The sequence below is a fragment of the Stegodyphus dumicola genome, chromosome 10 (assembly GCF_044657685.1).
Source record: "Stegodyphus dumicola isolate Sdum_Otavi_A_Nest chromosome 10, ASM4465768v1".
Lineage (NCBI taxonomy): Eukaryota > Metazoa > Arthropoda > Arachnida > Araneae > Eresidae > Stegodyphus > Stegodyphus dumicola.
In genome coordinates, this window is record NC_140777.1 from 64518166 (window position 1) to 64535087 (window position 16922).

The 16922-nt window shown below is 32.3% G+C and overlaps 1 protein-coding gene and 1 long non-coding RNA gene across 2 annotated transcripts in view; one reads left to right on the forward strand and one right to left on the reverse strand.

Moving 5' to 3' along the window:
• LOC146994989 (uncharacterized) overlaps positions 1-11482 on the forward strand; it is a 129654-nt gene extending 118172 nt beyond the window's left edge. The window contains exon 2 of the long non-coding RNA XR_015043417.1: positions 11347-11482. This is a non-coding gene — a long non-coding RNA (uncharacterized LOC146994989). The remainder of the gene's footprint in view (positions 1-11346) is intronic.
• Positions 11483-11604: 122 nt separating this feature from the next.
• LOC146994990 (uncharacterized) overlaps positions 11605-16922 on the reverse strand; it is a 192803-nt gene continuing 187485 nt past the window's right edge. Inside the window, exon 5 of the mRNA XM_085825033.1 lies at positions 11605-16510. Coding sequence (XP_085681159.1) covers positions 16506-16510 — 5 coding nt within the window. The 3' untranslated portion in view covers positions 11605-16505. The remainder of the gene's footprint in view (positions 16511-16922) is intronic.

Genomic DNA, 16922 nt, shown 5'->3' on the forward strand with positions numbered 1-16922 from the left:
TATCAGGTGATAAAAATACTAAACAAAAACTGCAATGTTATAATAAAAACACCTTCAAAAAAGTCAAAAGAAATTTAGAAATCGCAAAAGAGCTTGTAAACAATCACGTTTCACGCTAATCCAAAGCTTGAGTAAGATTTCAACACATGCCTATGTTAGATTCCTACGTTAGAATAGTGCTATGTATAAATCTAATATATTCCTAAGTCGCGCTTTCGAGACATGAAAAACGCAGTTTGAATTTTGTCAATCGGCCCAGTAGAACGGGAGATATAGCAAAGTCCTCCTTTTTTTTTTTTTTTTTTTTTTTTTTTTTTTTTTTTTTTTTTTTTTTTTTTTAGCTTGATAACACGGCAGCACTGTTTTTCCACCATCTCAAAATAAATTATGAAGATTTGTGCTTATGCAACTAGTTGAATTTCAACAGAAATACACGTTCATATGAAAACGTTGAAGCTCTTTTAAAGGGCCGGTTTTATACCTTTATGCAAATGTAATTCTACCGCATATAGCAGTACTTCCCTGTTCGCTGAATTACTTTCACACTGAGTCTTCCGATGAGAATTTTCCTAATTAAATACCAAAGGATGAATGATTATAAATTTCAAAGCACCTACTATCTTAACGATCGTTTCACTCAAAATCAAATATTCGAAAAGTGAGCAGAAAGGCAAAATAGACAATAGCTAAACATGCGAACATTGAATGTGAATAGCACTTTATTGTTGGTCTCCTGCCTTTTAATAGCTAAGATAGTACTTGCCAGAAACCGAAGATTATCCAACTGTGGGCATTGTGGTAAGAAGTCCTTTAATGAGTTCTCCAGCCGAGTAAACGTAAATGCGATTAACCTCTCGAAGCCGGCTGGTACAGCAGTTGTACAAGGAGAATGACTTTCTCAGACGCCGGCATCGGTACAACTGTCGTACCATCCATGCCCTCCCCATTTTAGAGAATCGCCTATCTGTAGATCTTTGGGTGGTCCATTGTCGCTGCTCAGAGTAGCCGCTGGCTACGCATTATTTCCCTCTTCTTATCAGTTTAGCTACATTTTGGCAAAAACCGCAGGTTTCGTCTCGCGCCAATATACTTGAAAATTAAATAGAGGCCATCTCTTTCTCAATCTGTCTCATAATTTTAATGCTATTTTTTTTAGTACTGACTTTTGCTATGATTAAAACGTCAGCGATTTTGCACGCTCTTTAAGCTTACCATATTTAATGTTCTTTAATCATAACAAATAAGAATAGATTAATATTTTAGATTTAATGCCCTTCTAGAAAATAGGTAAAACCGTTTTTATCGTTTACTCGTTTACTTCCTTTTCATACTTATGAATAATAAGATTTTATTTTGACATTGTTTTGTGGAGTGCATAAAACCCTTAAGAACTGTCAACTCTTTCAAAGTGCTTCTATTATGCAGGCAATTTTGTCTGATTTATCAGGAGATAAATAAGAGACAATTGTATGCATAATAGTTTTTCTGATTTTCATTCATTCAGTGATTGCTTTCAATGATTTTCATTGATTGTAAATTAAATAAAATCAATTTATCTTTACACCCTCTTTTAGGATGAGATCTGCCAAAAAATATTTAAATATCAGTAAAGCTCACGTTACTTCTAAACTGAATCAAAACATCAGTTAAATGTTATAAAATTTTGGCCAGTTTTATTTGCTGAAATTCTTATACTCTTCAAGAGATAGAGAGAATTCAGACAAGTTGATAAAAAAATATCTTAAAAAAGTTGTTATTTTGTCTGTAATAAGGTGTATGTCAACTTACTACTAAATGTATGAAAATTAGGATTGGATTACGGAAAAGCACGCGAACGCTATCTGCTTAAGGGAATGGATGCTTTCGTGTAAACCTTTTTAAGAGAAAATTGCTCGCATTTACATTCCTGGTGGAAAACTCCACATGTAATCAACCCGTTCTTCGGTATTGATTGGATTAATTTGTTCGCTTACTGAATTACATCATAGCACCCAACGATTACCTGTATAAGGGGAGTTATGTCTTCGCGGAGGACTTTCTAAGAGAAGCTGGCTTGCATTTACGTTACACAAAAACCATGAATCCAACTATTTATCCGGGATTCAAATCCAAGCGAGCTATAAGTGTTCAGCCACCTTTACCGCTTTACTGAAGAGCAGGTAAAAATATTGATAAAGGAAAAGTATTAAATTAACCGGTTTCATTTACTAACCTATATTTCTCAATCGACAGTACATAAATTACGCATATGAGGGGGATTATTTGTGAATAAATAAACTGTATTGCACTTTTATCCACTATGTCATATTACAATGGAATTATTGCATTTCAAAGTTATTTCTCATGAATTAATTTTGCTCTTCATGATTTTTGATATTTTCAAAGAGAAAATTCCACACTTTAAATAAAAATATACACGAGAAGATACTTTATGCACAATTTGGCGTAAACGGTTTTCTTAATTTTGCTTTGAAAATATTGCAGGGTAATCGTTTTCATTACTGGAAGAAATATAAAAAACAAATTTACTACATGGTATCAACACCCAATATTTCCTTATTCTTTTGAAAACGTGAAAGATTACTCTTTCTAAAATAAATTGGAAAATATATTATGTGCAAATAGAATATTCGTTGAAAATGAAATAGACTTCAACTTTTGGATATAACGATAGTTTTAGACGAAATTTCTACCTATGGAAAGAAATTGACGTATAATTAATTCTTCATGAACATTTAAAACTGTTCTCAAAATTCTTTTGATGATTGCATGTATAAATCACGAATTTTTTTCTCGGCTAACATAAACAAAAGCCAATTTTACAAAGAAAAATTCTCGTTAAAGATATACCTTCTTTGCCTGATAGTCCAATGTAATATTTGTTAAAATTAATTATTAAACGCAACCAATGTATCTCGGATTTTGATTTTTATATTATAATAACAAAATTATAGAAAAAAGCAGATTTAAATCTCTGTTATTGTTATGTAAAGCTTTATTATTGCTGTAAGTTCATCTCAAAATCTATTTGTATTGAATCTCATTCTAATCATCTAATGGTAATAAATATTATTATTATTATTTCATTAAATTAGTCATTACCATTATTTTATTAATGAAAATATGTTATTAAAAATCGCATTCCGGCCTGCAGACTTACAGATCTAGTCTGTATTTACTATATTTTGTTAAATTTTGTTCTCGCTTGCTAATTTCTAATACGAAAATACGCGAATATAAATGAAGAGTGAAAACAAAGTTAAAAAATTCACAAATTATTTACGAGATTGATTAGAAATAGTGAATGAAATATAAACATTGCATACATTTTGTTCTAAATAAAGTGTGCACTGGATATGCATCCAGTACTGCACATTTATTTATGCACTATTTATTTAGAATTTTGCTTTCACTTAAATATGAAAGCAAAATAATCATCGAAAAAATTGCAAATCTAGCAACTCCTCTACTATGGGACGTAGGCGTCCGACAAACATGTAAATTTTACTTCATCCATGGAGGGGAACTGACGACTTTTCTCATTAGGAAAATGTCAAAGAGGGGGCAAAACTGTTTCGGATTGCGCTGGTCTGAAAGCTATAATATGAGAATTTCGGCCCGGTTTTAGAAGGTTAAGAGGGTAATGCTTGAGAACCTATTGTAATAATTTTGTGGAAACATTTATTTGGAAGAACGTTTATAAAAGTATAAAGAAACATTACAATGAGAGAGAAAATATAAATTATTATCAGGTTTTAGTCAAATTATCTGTATATGAAACGTCGAAATGGTAATATGAGGAGTATTTTATTCATTTGTGTAAGCATTTTATATATTTTTACCTCTATATTTCATATATTTCCTTTCATTAATAATTTTTTGCTAAAAATCCAAGAAGGAACTCTTGCATTGAAAAGTTGAAAGGAAGTAGAAAATTAATGATACGTATGGGAGTACTACGCAGTATTTAATTTTTATTTTAAGAGAATTTTAAATTTATTTACTTAACTATTAAACGTTATTATTTAATTAAGTCATTTCATAAAGTTGTATTGGCAGTTCTTCATGAACAATATATTTTTAAAAAATTAAAAAAGGGAAAAGGAGCATTTATTTTAGATTAAATGTATTTAAAAGTTTTATGCATGTCTGAAATTTCTAATATTATGTTCTTTGAATAAAATTAAGACTTCTTTTGTTCTTTTTCTTTCAGCTTCTTCAAAGTAATCCTTTTATATAAGTATCCTTTGCATGTTGCGATTCGTTAGTTGTGATGACACAAGTCAGGATGAACTACGTAATATTTCAGTACCGTATTTATATTTATTGGATTATTGGAAGAGCACGTTAGGGCTCTTTTCCTAAGGGGAAGGAAGCGTTTGGGGAGGACTTTCTCAGGAAAAGTTTCGTACGCACATTACACATTAGAAAAACCACAAAATTCTCAAGCAGCGTGTTTTTGTGCTGGGTCTAGCTACCAGCGTTCAACGAGTTTACCTCTGGACCCCTAAAGCCAGATAGAGTTATTAACGGAATAGATTATTAACGGAAATGCATTCATTTTCACACTATTTTTTTGAGAAAGATCAAATTTAAATTTAGATCTAGAAAATGTAAACGCAGAATTTTACAAAAAGAAAATATAGGTACAATAAATCCTCTTGTCGATTACCATCCTAAGATGACCGATGTTTCTGAGAAAATAAGTAAATATAGGTTTTTCACAATGTCTCTCTAAGATGACCGCATCAACGGAAGACTAAAGAGATATGGAATCGTCAACGATCGCTTTGAAACGAATATTTTATATTTAACTTTACATTTATATATTTTTATAAATGATTCTAAAATATGGTTAAGCTTTTGTGTCTCAGTGTGCCACTACATGGAACACCCAAATTGAATCGCTTCGAAAGCCTCTAAATTCAACCGTAAATAGATAAAAATGCTTTTATAATATACTTTGAACTTTTCTTTTTAAACCGTAGATAGCAGCATATCACAAGGAGACACATAACGTTAATTTATTATGTGTTATTAAAATCCATTTTTTCAAGTAATTTTCTCTATTTTTTTAATGATATAAAAATTTTATTTGGAGAAAAATAGGCATAATTTTGCTGGCTGTACTCCAAATTATTTTTTTAATCTTTCATACAAAAATCATACGCAGAATCATTGAATAAAACCAGGTGTTCCATTAGCGGGAACACTGCGCCTTTAGCAATCTCATGCTGTTACTAATCAGAACATGTGTCCTCTTAGGAGAGAACATCCGTTGTTTTCGTTTTCTGTTTCTGTTAATTTTTTTTGGGGAGGGAATGAATTCAAACAAAGCAGCATTGAGGGGCGAGGTGGTTTTTGTGTTATGAAAGCATTAATATTGGCATCTCGAAATTTTTGGGGGTAGTTTTTAGGCGGGAATTTCATTAGTAGCTTGACTCATCTTTACTTAGACCTACGCGAAATTTTTGCTGCCTTTTTAGTCTCATTCCCGTTTATTTTCAATAATTGTGTAGATATTTTTCGTGTATCTATATATTATAAGCTTATTTTTCTTTTTTGTTAATATTAATCGTAGTTAATTATTTTAGTCTTAGTTGGTTTGTGCTTCCATCAAAAAGGTGTGACTTGCTTTGAACAATTTCACGAAGCTAAGAAATAGGAAAATTTATAAACATTTTTGTATATAGGACTTGTGTATGTAGATATGTATCTCATTTATCCGTATATATTCAAGAATATTGTGTATATCCAGGAAACCATGTATACAGCCATAATACAGAGTTTTTTCATTCTTATGCAAACGCTTCTACTCATTTTCGTGCTTCACTGCAATGCTCGCTTAGTCGCACTTTTCAAAGCTCTGGCGGCGCAGTGTTCCACCTCATGGAACACCCACAGAATTAAAACGGTAAGTGCAATTTTTACAAAATTTTACCTGTATACTTATTTAGGACTAAATAGACTGAATACAACGTTTCTTGCTGAAATTCCGACTTTAACGTACAGTGCGCCGCAAAGGATTAAATATTTTAGTTCTATGTTACGCAAATTGTATTTCTCTCTTTGTACCGGGGAGAGGCGCAGACACAAATTTGTTAGGATCGTAAAGCTCGGGTTTAGAGCTTTTAATTTGCTGTGAGTTTCAACTAAGCAGAGGTTCTCCCGAGTTTACTTGGTGAGCCGCTACTGAAGTCAGAGGTGTCAAAGTGTTCTTCGCCGTTCCTCAGCCAACTTAATGTTTGAAAGCCAATAAAGTAGTTTCGGTCAACATTATGACTCTGAGGTTTCTTGGGTTCTAGACTGAGGGAACATCAAGTGAATTTACAGTCCACTACTTTTGAACGACGGGACTTACAGTTTTCACACACAATTTATTCGAAAATGTTTTAGTTATTGCTTGAACTTTTAGAACGAAGTTCTCAGCGAACCACTTTTTTTTACGACCACTTCTTAAAAGTATAGCTGTGGAATTCTGGTACTAATTCTCATCTATTTAAGATTTCCCATTTAGGTAATATTTTATTACTGCATTTTACAATATAAAGAAAGTATTATAATTACGAAAATTTTCAAGTATCACATTTCAGTGGAAATATCCATTTTGTCCATATCTGAATCCATTTGGATGATTTTTGTGCGACATCTCATACGGACAGAATAAAGACTTCTTCCTTTTCATAGTATATTTTATAATGCATTTAGAAGGGATTTTTTCGTGTTCTCTGTATGTATGTAGATATAATATATGTGTGTATGTATCTCGCATAACTCAAAAACGATTAGCCGAAGAATATTGAAATTTTCTAAAGAGTAGGCTTGCTTCTCTCTTTATATTGCAGGTTAGCTGTACCAACCGTATATGTATATGCTCACGTATATGTACACCAACATCCTTTATCCGGCTTAAAAGTCCCTACACGACCTTTATTTTTGCGATCGTTGCTTGTAGTAATATACTTCCAGTTATGGAAATGTTTTTAAATCACGAAAATATTCATGTTTTGACGATGTCAAATTTTTAAAAAAATTCTTTTTTGACAAATAAGTAAATCCAAATTTTAATACAGTCTCGCGGTTCGTATACTTACATTTGGGAAAGTTTCATACTTGTTATCTATATAGTATATAAAGAAGAAAGTTTGTGTGTTTGTCCTCTCATAACTCGGTCACTACTATAGCTATCACCACCAAACATTCTACAATTAGGTCGACGTCACGTTTCTCAAAAAAAAAAAAAAAAAAAAAAAAAAAAAAAAAAAAAAAGGTAGCTAAAATCAGAGCTATAAATAAAAACTCGGAAAAACGATAATTTTCTTTCTCATTTTTCGAGTGGCAACAGTCTCGCAAGCTGGAGACGAAAATCTGCTTTATTTCGAAAGTTGTTACCATTGCTCTCTTTCAAATCCTAGAGTTTGTTAAAATACGAAAATAGATAAAAGATGAAATAAAAATAGCTTTCCCAAACATTAAATACGTTATTCCCGATTCCGAAAATTCGAGGGAAGCCATTTCGACTATTCTCATCTTAACCACTTTCATGAGCGAAAATACTAATTAAAAATTCTGAAAGTTCTAATTTTCGCACTCATTTTTCCTAGTGGTAACAGTCTCGGGCGTTGGAGATAGAATTGTTTTATTTCGAAAAGTGTTGCTACTGCTCGCTTGCAAATCTTACATTTTGTTAATAAAAACAATTGTCAATTTTACATAACCTATATATATAAAGAAGAATGTCTGTTTGTGTGTTTGTTTGTTTGTTTGCGTTATTGATTTCTGATCAATTATGATAAATATTTTGCGACATTGAATCGACTAAAGTTGAATATAGGTGAAATATTGGATGGAACTTGAGCTGTTATGGCCATTTGATTAGAAAGACGAAAATCACTAAAAGCTGAGTGACATTGCTTCTGATACAATGAGAGAGAATTATATTTTTCTATCGAAATTTTTTATGTGGGGTTGCATATCGCACCAGACTGAAAAATGTATAACTATGAATCGTATTTTTTACATCGTTAGAGAAGGATTACAACGGTATCGTTCTCTCTGTTGTTAGATACATTGCTTTCAATCTAACTTAATTGACATCGGGTACTTCCGCTAATAAAGAAATAAAATTAGAAAAAATTCATAAACGCACGACCAAAATTAAGCAGTATACATTATTTCAAAATCAGCAACTTTCTTTTAGGAATCGGGTATTCAAGTTTGAAAGAGCAATTCGAAGAAATAAATTTAAATGATCAGCAGCAAAAAGTGTGTATAATTTAATAGGCCTTATAAGGAAATTCACATAACTTATAAGGAACAATACATAAGGCCTTACAAGGCCTTATTTGTTGTTCGCCTGAGATTTTTGATTTTAGTAAGCACATAATTTTTCGATTTTTTTCATTCGAAAAAATATGCGTCTGTTTCTCGTACTTTTCTAATATACAGTGAATTATTTCATAAGAGCATTACGCGGAAGTTTCTAATTATTCGTTTATATATAGTATATAGACAATGTCAAAAATTCGTTTCCTCCAGATGTAAACCACCTGTTTCTCGACCGGGCCCAAACAGCTTTTTACATATTGTTAACTGCAAACAATCATTCGATTTACTGCATAGTTAAATGGAATGTACTCTGAGAGCTGAAAAATGTCAACTAAGCAATTTGCAATTTGATTCATTACTAGTAAATCTGAAATCAGTTTCGTTATTTTAACAAGAAAGGGCATTTTTATGCATAGTGCTGGAAATAGATTAAAGATTTAATAAAAATTAAATTTTAGGTTCGAGTTCCATTTGACGAACATCAAAATGTTTACCTTGAAATATTAATAAAGGTATTTTGAAAATAGGAATGTAATTTTTAATTATTTTAAATCTATTTACTCTAAAGCAAAATGCCGTTACATTAAATATCAGAGGCACAAGTAGAAGATATAGAACTGGATATAAATGGCTAGAAGTAAGAAACAAACAGAAAAGAAAGAGAGAGATCAGAGTAAAATTATTCATGTTAAATTCAAATGGAAAGAATTTGAAAATGCTATATTTCAATAGCTAAGATTTAGTTAACTCTAACAGGGAGAAGTACCTCATATGGGCATAGTCTACATCATAAGTGAAGTGGTGAAAGCATACGGTATCGTGTTTTTACTATTTGAACACTTTCGAAGATCTGAATGATGAGTTTATATATGTCAAATACTCTATTAATTACTTATCTCTATCTATCTGTAATTATACACGTACTGTCCAGCAATGAATGCTCGATGTATAGGTCACAGCCACTATCCCACCAAAAGAGAAAACTTTCATTTATGAAACTTCCTAGTACGTCTGCCAGGGAAACGAAAACAGGCTTTACATCTAACATTATCCTGCACATTTTTATGAAACATTAACATTTTGATTCGACCCTTTTGTTTTGAGTTTAAGCAAACGTTTCGAAAATCATTCCTACTTGTAAATACCTGTTTGTTTCTTGTATGTTTGGGGCACCATTGGTCATGTGGTTAGGATTGCAGAATACTGAGAGTTTTATGGAACTGATCATCCCAATTGTAATTTCCATTATTTATATACAAAAACAATATAGGAGCATGAAAAACACCAATATGGATAGTTTAATAAGACGAAACTTCAGCTCGTAAGTGCTGATAAAAAACAATGTACAATAACTAAATGTTACTGTAGGATGTTTATTATAGCTTAAATAAACAATATTCTGTTTTTGCTCAAACACAGCGTTAAAAATACCAAGTGGTTGACACGAAGCCACATAAATTTCATTTGACTAATTATTAATATATTATTATATCATAATATTAGTTAGCAGTGGTAAATCTAGGTATTAAAAAACCGTAAACACGAATTTTTGAAAATTTTAATATTTCTCTTTTCGCCACGTTTGAATTATCCATTTGAAATTAGTCATCAAGAAGGTGGCAAGGGGCCTTCATTTTCAAGGAATGATTTCTACCGGCCGTAATTTTACAATAATATTATAAGATTAGACATAATAAATCTGACAGCATGAATGCATTATATGAAAAAAGCACGGAATTTGCAATGTTTTGCTGTAGAATGTTATACTAATTCTCGATTATCCGTGTGTGGAATACCCATCTTGCACTTTGGAACTAGGTACCGTTGAAGCAATTTTAAGCGACCAGCGAATATATATTTCATTTAGTCAATTTGTCGAAATTTTAATCTTTTTAATTGCAGTTTTACATTATTTTGATTACCTTTAAAAACGAACGTGAGTAACTCATCTGAAAATGTATAAGCTGTGAGAGAAATCATATTGAATGATCTGAGCATACAGAGGAGACTAGTTATATGCCTTTGGCTTTACAATCCTTGTTAGAATATTTCATTTTCAGAGTTGTGTTTTTGTGTTTATTGCAGCTTGTAGGATGATGAGTGAAATTGCTTGGAACTCCGTGCATTAAATAAGTGCAAACATTGGTTACAGACCTTGTTAATTAAAAAAAATTAAACTTTACAAAAAATAATGTTACAGAATACATATATTTCTTTTACATTCCGAATCAATTTTTCGTACCTAGTTGAGTCACATAAATTATGACAAACTTTGAGAAATTAATTTAAAAGAATTAAATATGAAAAAAAAGAAATAACAAAACAATTATAATTTGGCTGTGCGAGAAATCTCACAAATACTACGTTTATGTTTCTGAACAAATGCATAATATTCCCTCCATTTCTATCTATCAATTTTATCAATTATCTCTCACACCCTTTTTTATGAAAATCTGTGATAACACTTTACAAACATTTAAACAAATAAATGAAACTTATACAGATTGGACTGTCAAATACCTCGAAAAATTAGTTGTTAAATTTCAAAAAATATCAGATTTCATTACGAGATATATCTGACATCGAAACAGGTCTCAATTCGATAATGTCATGGATTTTTAGAATTATGTTTACAGTTTGAAATTATCCTTATTATATGAAAAATATTAAATAAATTTGTTATATATCAGTTTCCTTGCACACTCTTGTGCTATATGTACTTTAACGTACAAAGAACGTTATAGAATAATACGTTATAGAACGTTATAGAAAGAACGTTATAGAATAGTGTTATCAACGGTTATTTAAACCAAACTGCTGTGCGTTTTTAAGGCCGAGCGGTAGCTTTCTAATTAACACGCTGAGTTCGGCGCCGAATTTGCTGTCCTTTCCGTTCAGCCGGCAGCGAGCTAAGCCTTAAAGCTAAGCCGTATTTTTGTTTAGAATGTTTCAATACATTTCATTAATGCTAAATTTGATCACATTTCATTGAGACTATATTTATTTTTTAACTTATAGTGTCGGTTCCGTGGAACGACGCCAGGCAAACGAAAATTCCAGTGTCGGTTCCCAGGGACCGACGCCGGCCACACGGAAAGTTCACTGTCGGTCCCCAGAGACCGGCGCCCCGCTCAACGTGTTAAGAAAGTTTCGGGCCGGTAAGTAAATATGTATTTAATTCAAATATATGAATTGATATGTAATCTATATATATGATTGATTGTATTTGAGTTCCATTTCGAATACTCAAAACTTAAACACAAAGAACTAGAGGCAGCAGATACATAAATCAGTTTATTGAACGCAATTTAACAGAATCGTTACAGGTGATGAGATGTGGGTAGCTCACTTCACCACAGAAAACAGCAACTCACAATTGATTGGCGTCACAGGGATCCACGCGCCGGACGATCCTCAGTCTATGCACGGAAATTGAAGTCCACGGTATTCTGGGATAGTAAAGGCATTCTGCTCATTGACGTATTGGCGAGTGGTGCTCCGGTGAAAGCTGATCTTTATTGCGCTTTACTAGAGAACATCTGAAGAGCCATTCAGAACAAATGGTTTGGGATGCTCAGTGCTGGTGTTGTGGTGTCCTACGACAACATCGGACGCATACGGGGAATTCCACAAAATATATGTTGCAGACGTTTCGCTGGGAGATGTCTGACCATCCATTCTATGGCTTCGATCTTGCTGTTAAGTACTTCCACGTGTTATTGCACCTGAAGACGTTCTTGTCTGGGCACACTTTCCTACAGGTGAAATGTTGCAGACAAATGTGACGGGCTGCCTTTCTTCCCAGGCGACAGACTTCTATGACACTCTAATGGAAATAGGTAACCGACGCTATGACAATTGGTATAGTTCCGATGTTTCTTATGCTGAGAAGTAGCAGAAATATAGCTGTATCTTTGCAATAGGTTTTCCAGGTAATAAGACTTTGTTTTTTATGGTTTACGGCAAAGTAATTTTTCGGACGACCCTCTTATTGTTTAAATAATCATTATCAAATGAATATACCTTCATCTAAATCAATATCTAACTCATTGAAATCATCATCTATATAAATTTCCTTCTAAATCCAATCAACTTCATCTGCTAATCTAAGACATCTAACTAAGCATAACTACCCAAAACACATCTTCATGTTAAACCATCATATATATATATATATTATCATCATCATCGTCATTGAAAATATCGCCAAATTAAGATAAATCATTATAGCTCAAATCAACTAAATAAAAAGCAGTATCATCTAAATCACCACCATCAACAATATGATTCTCATTTGATCATCGTCTTCATCACCTCAAACTTCTAAATCACCATCAAAATTGTTATCTGAATAACCAAGAAAGAAATTATAAAATTATCACCAGATAATTCAAAACCATCATTTAAATAATCATCATCATCGAAATCATACCTTCAGTTTAAACCGTCGTATATGTCATCATCACCATTATCATCGTCGAGATAGATAAATCATAATCTTCCAGATCATCTAAATAGAAAGCAATATCAACCAAATCATCATCTTCTTCATCCTCATTTAATCATCGTCTTTATTGTCTAACTCCTCTAAAGTATTATATAAATCACTCTCACATCATGTATAAAATCGTCATCAGTCAAAACTATGTCACCATCAAATTCATCTAAATATTTATTATCACTTAATACACATCGTCATTTTAACCATCATGTATATCGCGTCACCATGATCATCGTCAGAATAAAATAAACCATCATCACCCAAATCACATCAGTCATTCTAAACCATCCTATGTATCATCTTCATCATCATCATTGAAGTCGTCGTCAGAATAAAAAAACTTCACCTAGATACAAAGCCCGATCACCTAAAGTTTTATTATCATCCTACTCAATTATTCATACTCTTCATCACTAAACCATATACTCACGACCACCTAAATAAAAAATCAGCAGCAGTTAATCTAAATTGTCGTCCTCAAAATTCCAGTTAAATTATTCAAACCATCGTCGTTTAAATCATGACTTTTTAGTGTTTCGCTAGTGTGCCGTCAAATAGAGCCAGTTTCATTCAGGTACAGACAGAAGGATATCACCGGAAGTTCACTATCGTTGGTTCAGGTGTAGTAACCAACCGCCCTCAGATGCCAGAGGCTTGGGTACGTAGCCGAAACCTATGCCATCTTAGATAACGTGACACTCGGAAGTGACGTAAGAGTTTGAATAACGTAATGTTTCAAAAAGTTTGGTTTTTGTGACAACGAAAATATTTTTTAAAGTTTCATTTCTTCCGGAAACGACGAATTGTTTTCTTTTTTTTTTAGGCAACGGCCTCTTGAACCCCTTGAAATCTTGTTTGTAATGACATTAAAAATTTCCCTTTTATCATTAAATCTGTATTTGTTTTTAATTGAGCATCTCATTATTTACTGTTTGTTCATTTTGCATAATTTTAATATAATAATAATAAGCCAAATGCAAAATGTTAATCGTTAAAGAGAAATGCGACCAGAGATATAAAATTAAAAATTAAAAGACAAAGAATTAAATTTATATATCAAGTTTTACCAGAATAGAAAAAAAAAGAGAAAGGACTTTAAAGAATAGAATAGTTGAAGGGGTGATGAAAGCCAAAACATTTCATAAAATGAGGATTTCTGATATTTGCATTTTCAAATTCTCTACAATTTTAGCTTTCTTAAAACACCGTTCTTTAATCTCTATGAAAATTAGGACTGTACAAAATCTAGCTTTAATTTGTCATTGAATACTTTGATAATTGAGAATTTTTACATAAAATCGCGTTTACCCCCGAACGTGATTTTTTATACTCGATGTAGTACCTGTTCTCAAGAACTACTGCTCACAGGTATCTGAAATTTTTATACCTTATTTACTACGCTTCCAAATATTTGCCGAAAAGAGCTTTTGATTATAATCAGTGCTAAATTTTACTAGGCGTAACAAAATATACTGTAAAATACTCTAAAATTTAAAATGATAAAAAAGCTCTTTTCAGTATATTCAGCTAGGTATTGTGATGTTACTTCCCTTAGCGAAAGACGTTTCCAGAACATTTTATCCGCGAGGGGCGAAAGAGGGTTAAAGGAAGGGACGTAGTTACGCCGGAAAACAGAGTGGAGGCAAGCTGGTGGGAAGAACACGAGACTTGTGACTTTTGCGGTTGGACCGGCAGTCATGCCGTGTGCAAAGAGATAACTTAAGCTAAATGTATAGTAGTGGTATTTGTTTTATTGTGTATTGTTTAATAAATTAGTGGATAAAATTTCAAAGCTGATGGAGATTATTTTCCTATTATGGCGAGTGCATGAGAAATGACCGAACCCGCCTCGGACTTGAAACGGCGCGAGGTGCAAATCGGCGCAGTCGATAGGATAAGATTGTGAAAAAGGAAATCACTAAATAGTGAAAATAATAAATAAATATGGTTGTAAAAAGTTACTGAAAGTTATAAAATGAAATTCGGTGATAGTTCACGAATGGATCTACGATGAGAGAAGATTTTTATGACGAAAGAAAATGGCGCGTTTAGGGCCATGTGTGCGAATAAATTCATCCGATTTGTGAAAGCGTGATGTGCTAAAAAGTTAACAGCCAGTGAGTGGTAAAATGGGATCATCAGTGTTCATCATCCTAGTGAAATCATGAAAAGTTAAATCAGGGATAATGTGAATTACCGTGTTGTAATCATGTCAAGTTACGTGCCACTGCAGTGTGCTCATGATTAAAGTTAACAGCGTCAAGTTGTGCTCTTCGTTCGATATTTTCACTATCGGGATCAAAGGTAAGTCCTTAATTTATATATTAACCATATTAACTTAGAAAATTATAATTGTTTTTATGTCTGTTAATAACATGATTCGAATGTCAGGCGTTAAAGCCAGTAGACACCGAGAAAGTATATTTTATATGGAAATGAGAAATTAAGGTTCTTATTTTTATCAAGATATAGGAGATTCTTAGAGCAAGGGAAACGATTATTGAAACATTTGAAAATAATGAAAGGAGTTATGTTTGACCCACCATCGAAAGCTGAGAAATGGCTGTTCTTTTTACATCATGATGAAGTGATTCTTATTCTCTATAAAATATCTGAAGAAGGGAAAATTATTTTGCAGAGTTTAAAAACAAAAGTTAAAAGTTTGATCGCGACTCTCGATGAAATGGATTGATATAACAATATTATGATTAAAGACACCGTATTAAAAGAATTCGAGATTCCTCGGAAAAACCGATCGAGGCAGGCTGGTGGCGTGAATACGAGACTTGGTACTTTAGCGATTGGACCGGCAGCCATGCCGTGTGGAAAGAGATTACTTAAAACATGTTTTGCGCGCCTTATATTATGTATATAGTTGAGATTACTTAAAACATGTTTTGCACGCCTTATATTATGTATATAATTAAATGTATACTATACTAGTGATATTTGTTTTATTGTATATTGTGTACCGTTATGTGTAATAAATTAGAGGATAAAATTTCAAAGATAGAGATTATTTTCCTACTATGGCGAGCGCATAGACGAACCTGCCTCGTGCTTGTAAGAGCGCGAGGTGATAGATGTACTTTAATTACGTAAAAACCTTCAAGCCTGTAAGAACAGCAGATTTTCAGAAAAGGTAATCCAAAAATTGCCAATTCAACATTGTTGCTATAGGGTTTCCAACACCCCTTAATGAAAAGGAGTAAAATATTTTTTGAAAAAATGGCATTTATGGAAATACAAAAAAGAAATATGTTTAGCTTATAAGAGTATATAATATTTCTGTAAAATAAATAAAGTGAGAATTTAAAAGCAATTTTTTAAAATAAAAAACCAAAAGGAAATATTTATAGTTTTTAAAATCAGTATTACTTTTGTAAAATGAAAGAACTTAAAATCTTTTTAAAGTAAAAATAGCGAAAAGAAAAATTTAAATTAAAGTTTCACGTTATTAAACTAAATATTGAAGAAAGAAACATTTTTGACACGAGAAAGGGAAAATAAAAGAATTAAAAGTCAAAATTGCATTTACACAAGTTGCAACTTTGATAGAGATTCGCGTTCCTTTAAGCCTCGGGCGTCTTCCTATGACGGTCGGTTACTATTAAGCTTGTTATTGTAAACTGGCTATTCAAATTACAGTCGGTATGCGCAAAGGGGGCCTGAATCTTCATCCTGAAAAATAAACAAAATTATTGTTACACATCACATAAAAATATCAGTTAAAATGATATTTCAATTCTGAGTCACAAGCATGAGAATATTTGAGAAGGTTACATGGCATACGCAAATAACCAAAATGAAAGGTACTCGAAACGCATGTCTGTGCACTGTCTGCAAAAGTTCAGACCGGATCTTGGTCGTTTGTGGTAGGCATTGACTTGCAAGTACAAATGTGTTTTGAAAAACGTAAATGTTTGCGCTTTGGTACTTTTAAATTTAAAGTCATTTGTTTTGTAAAAATTACGAAGCCTAGCTCTTCATATGTTTCTCCGACACTCATAATTTTATGAGGAAAAAGTTTGCACTCGTTATGAAATAATTTTGAACATAAGTATCTCCGTCTGATTTCGATTGACATCAGTCA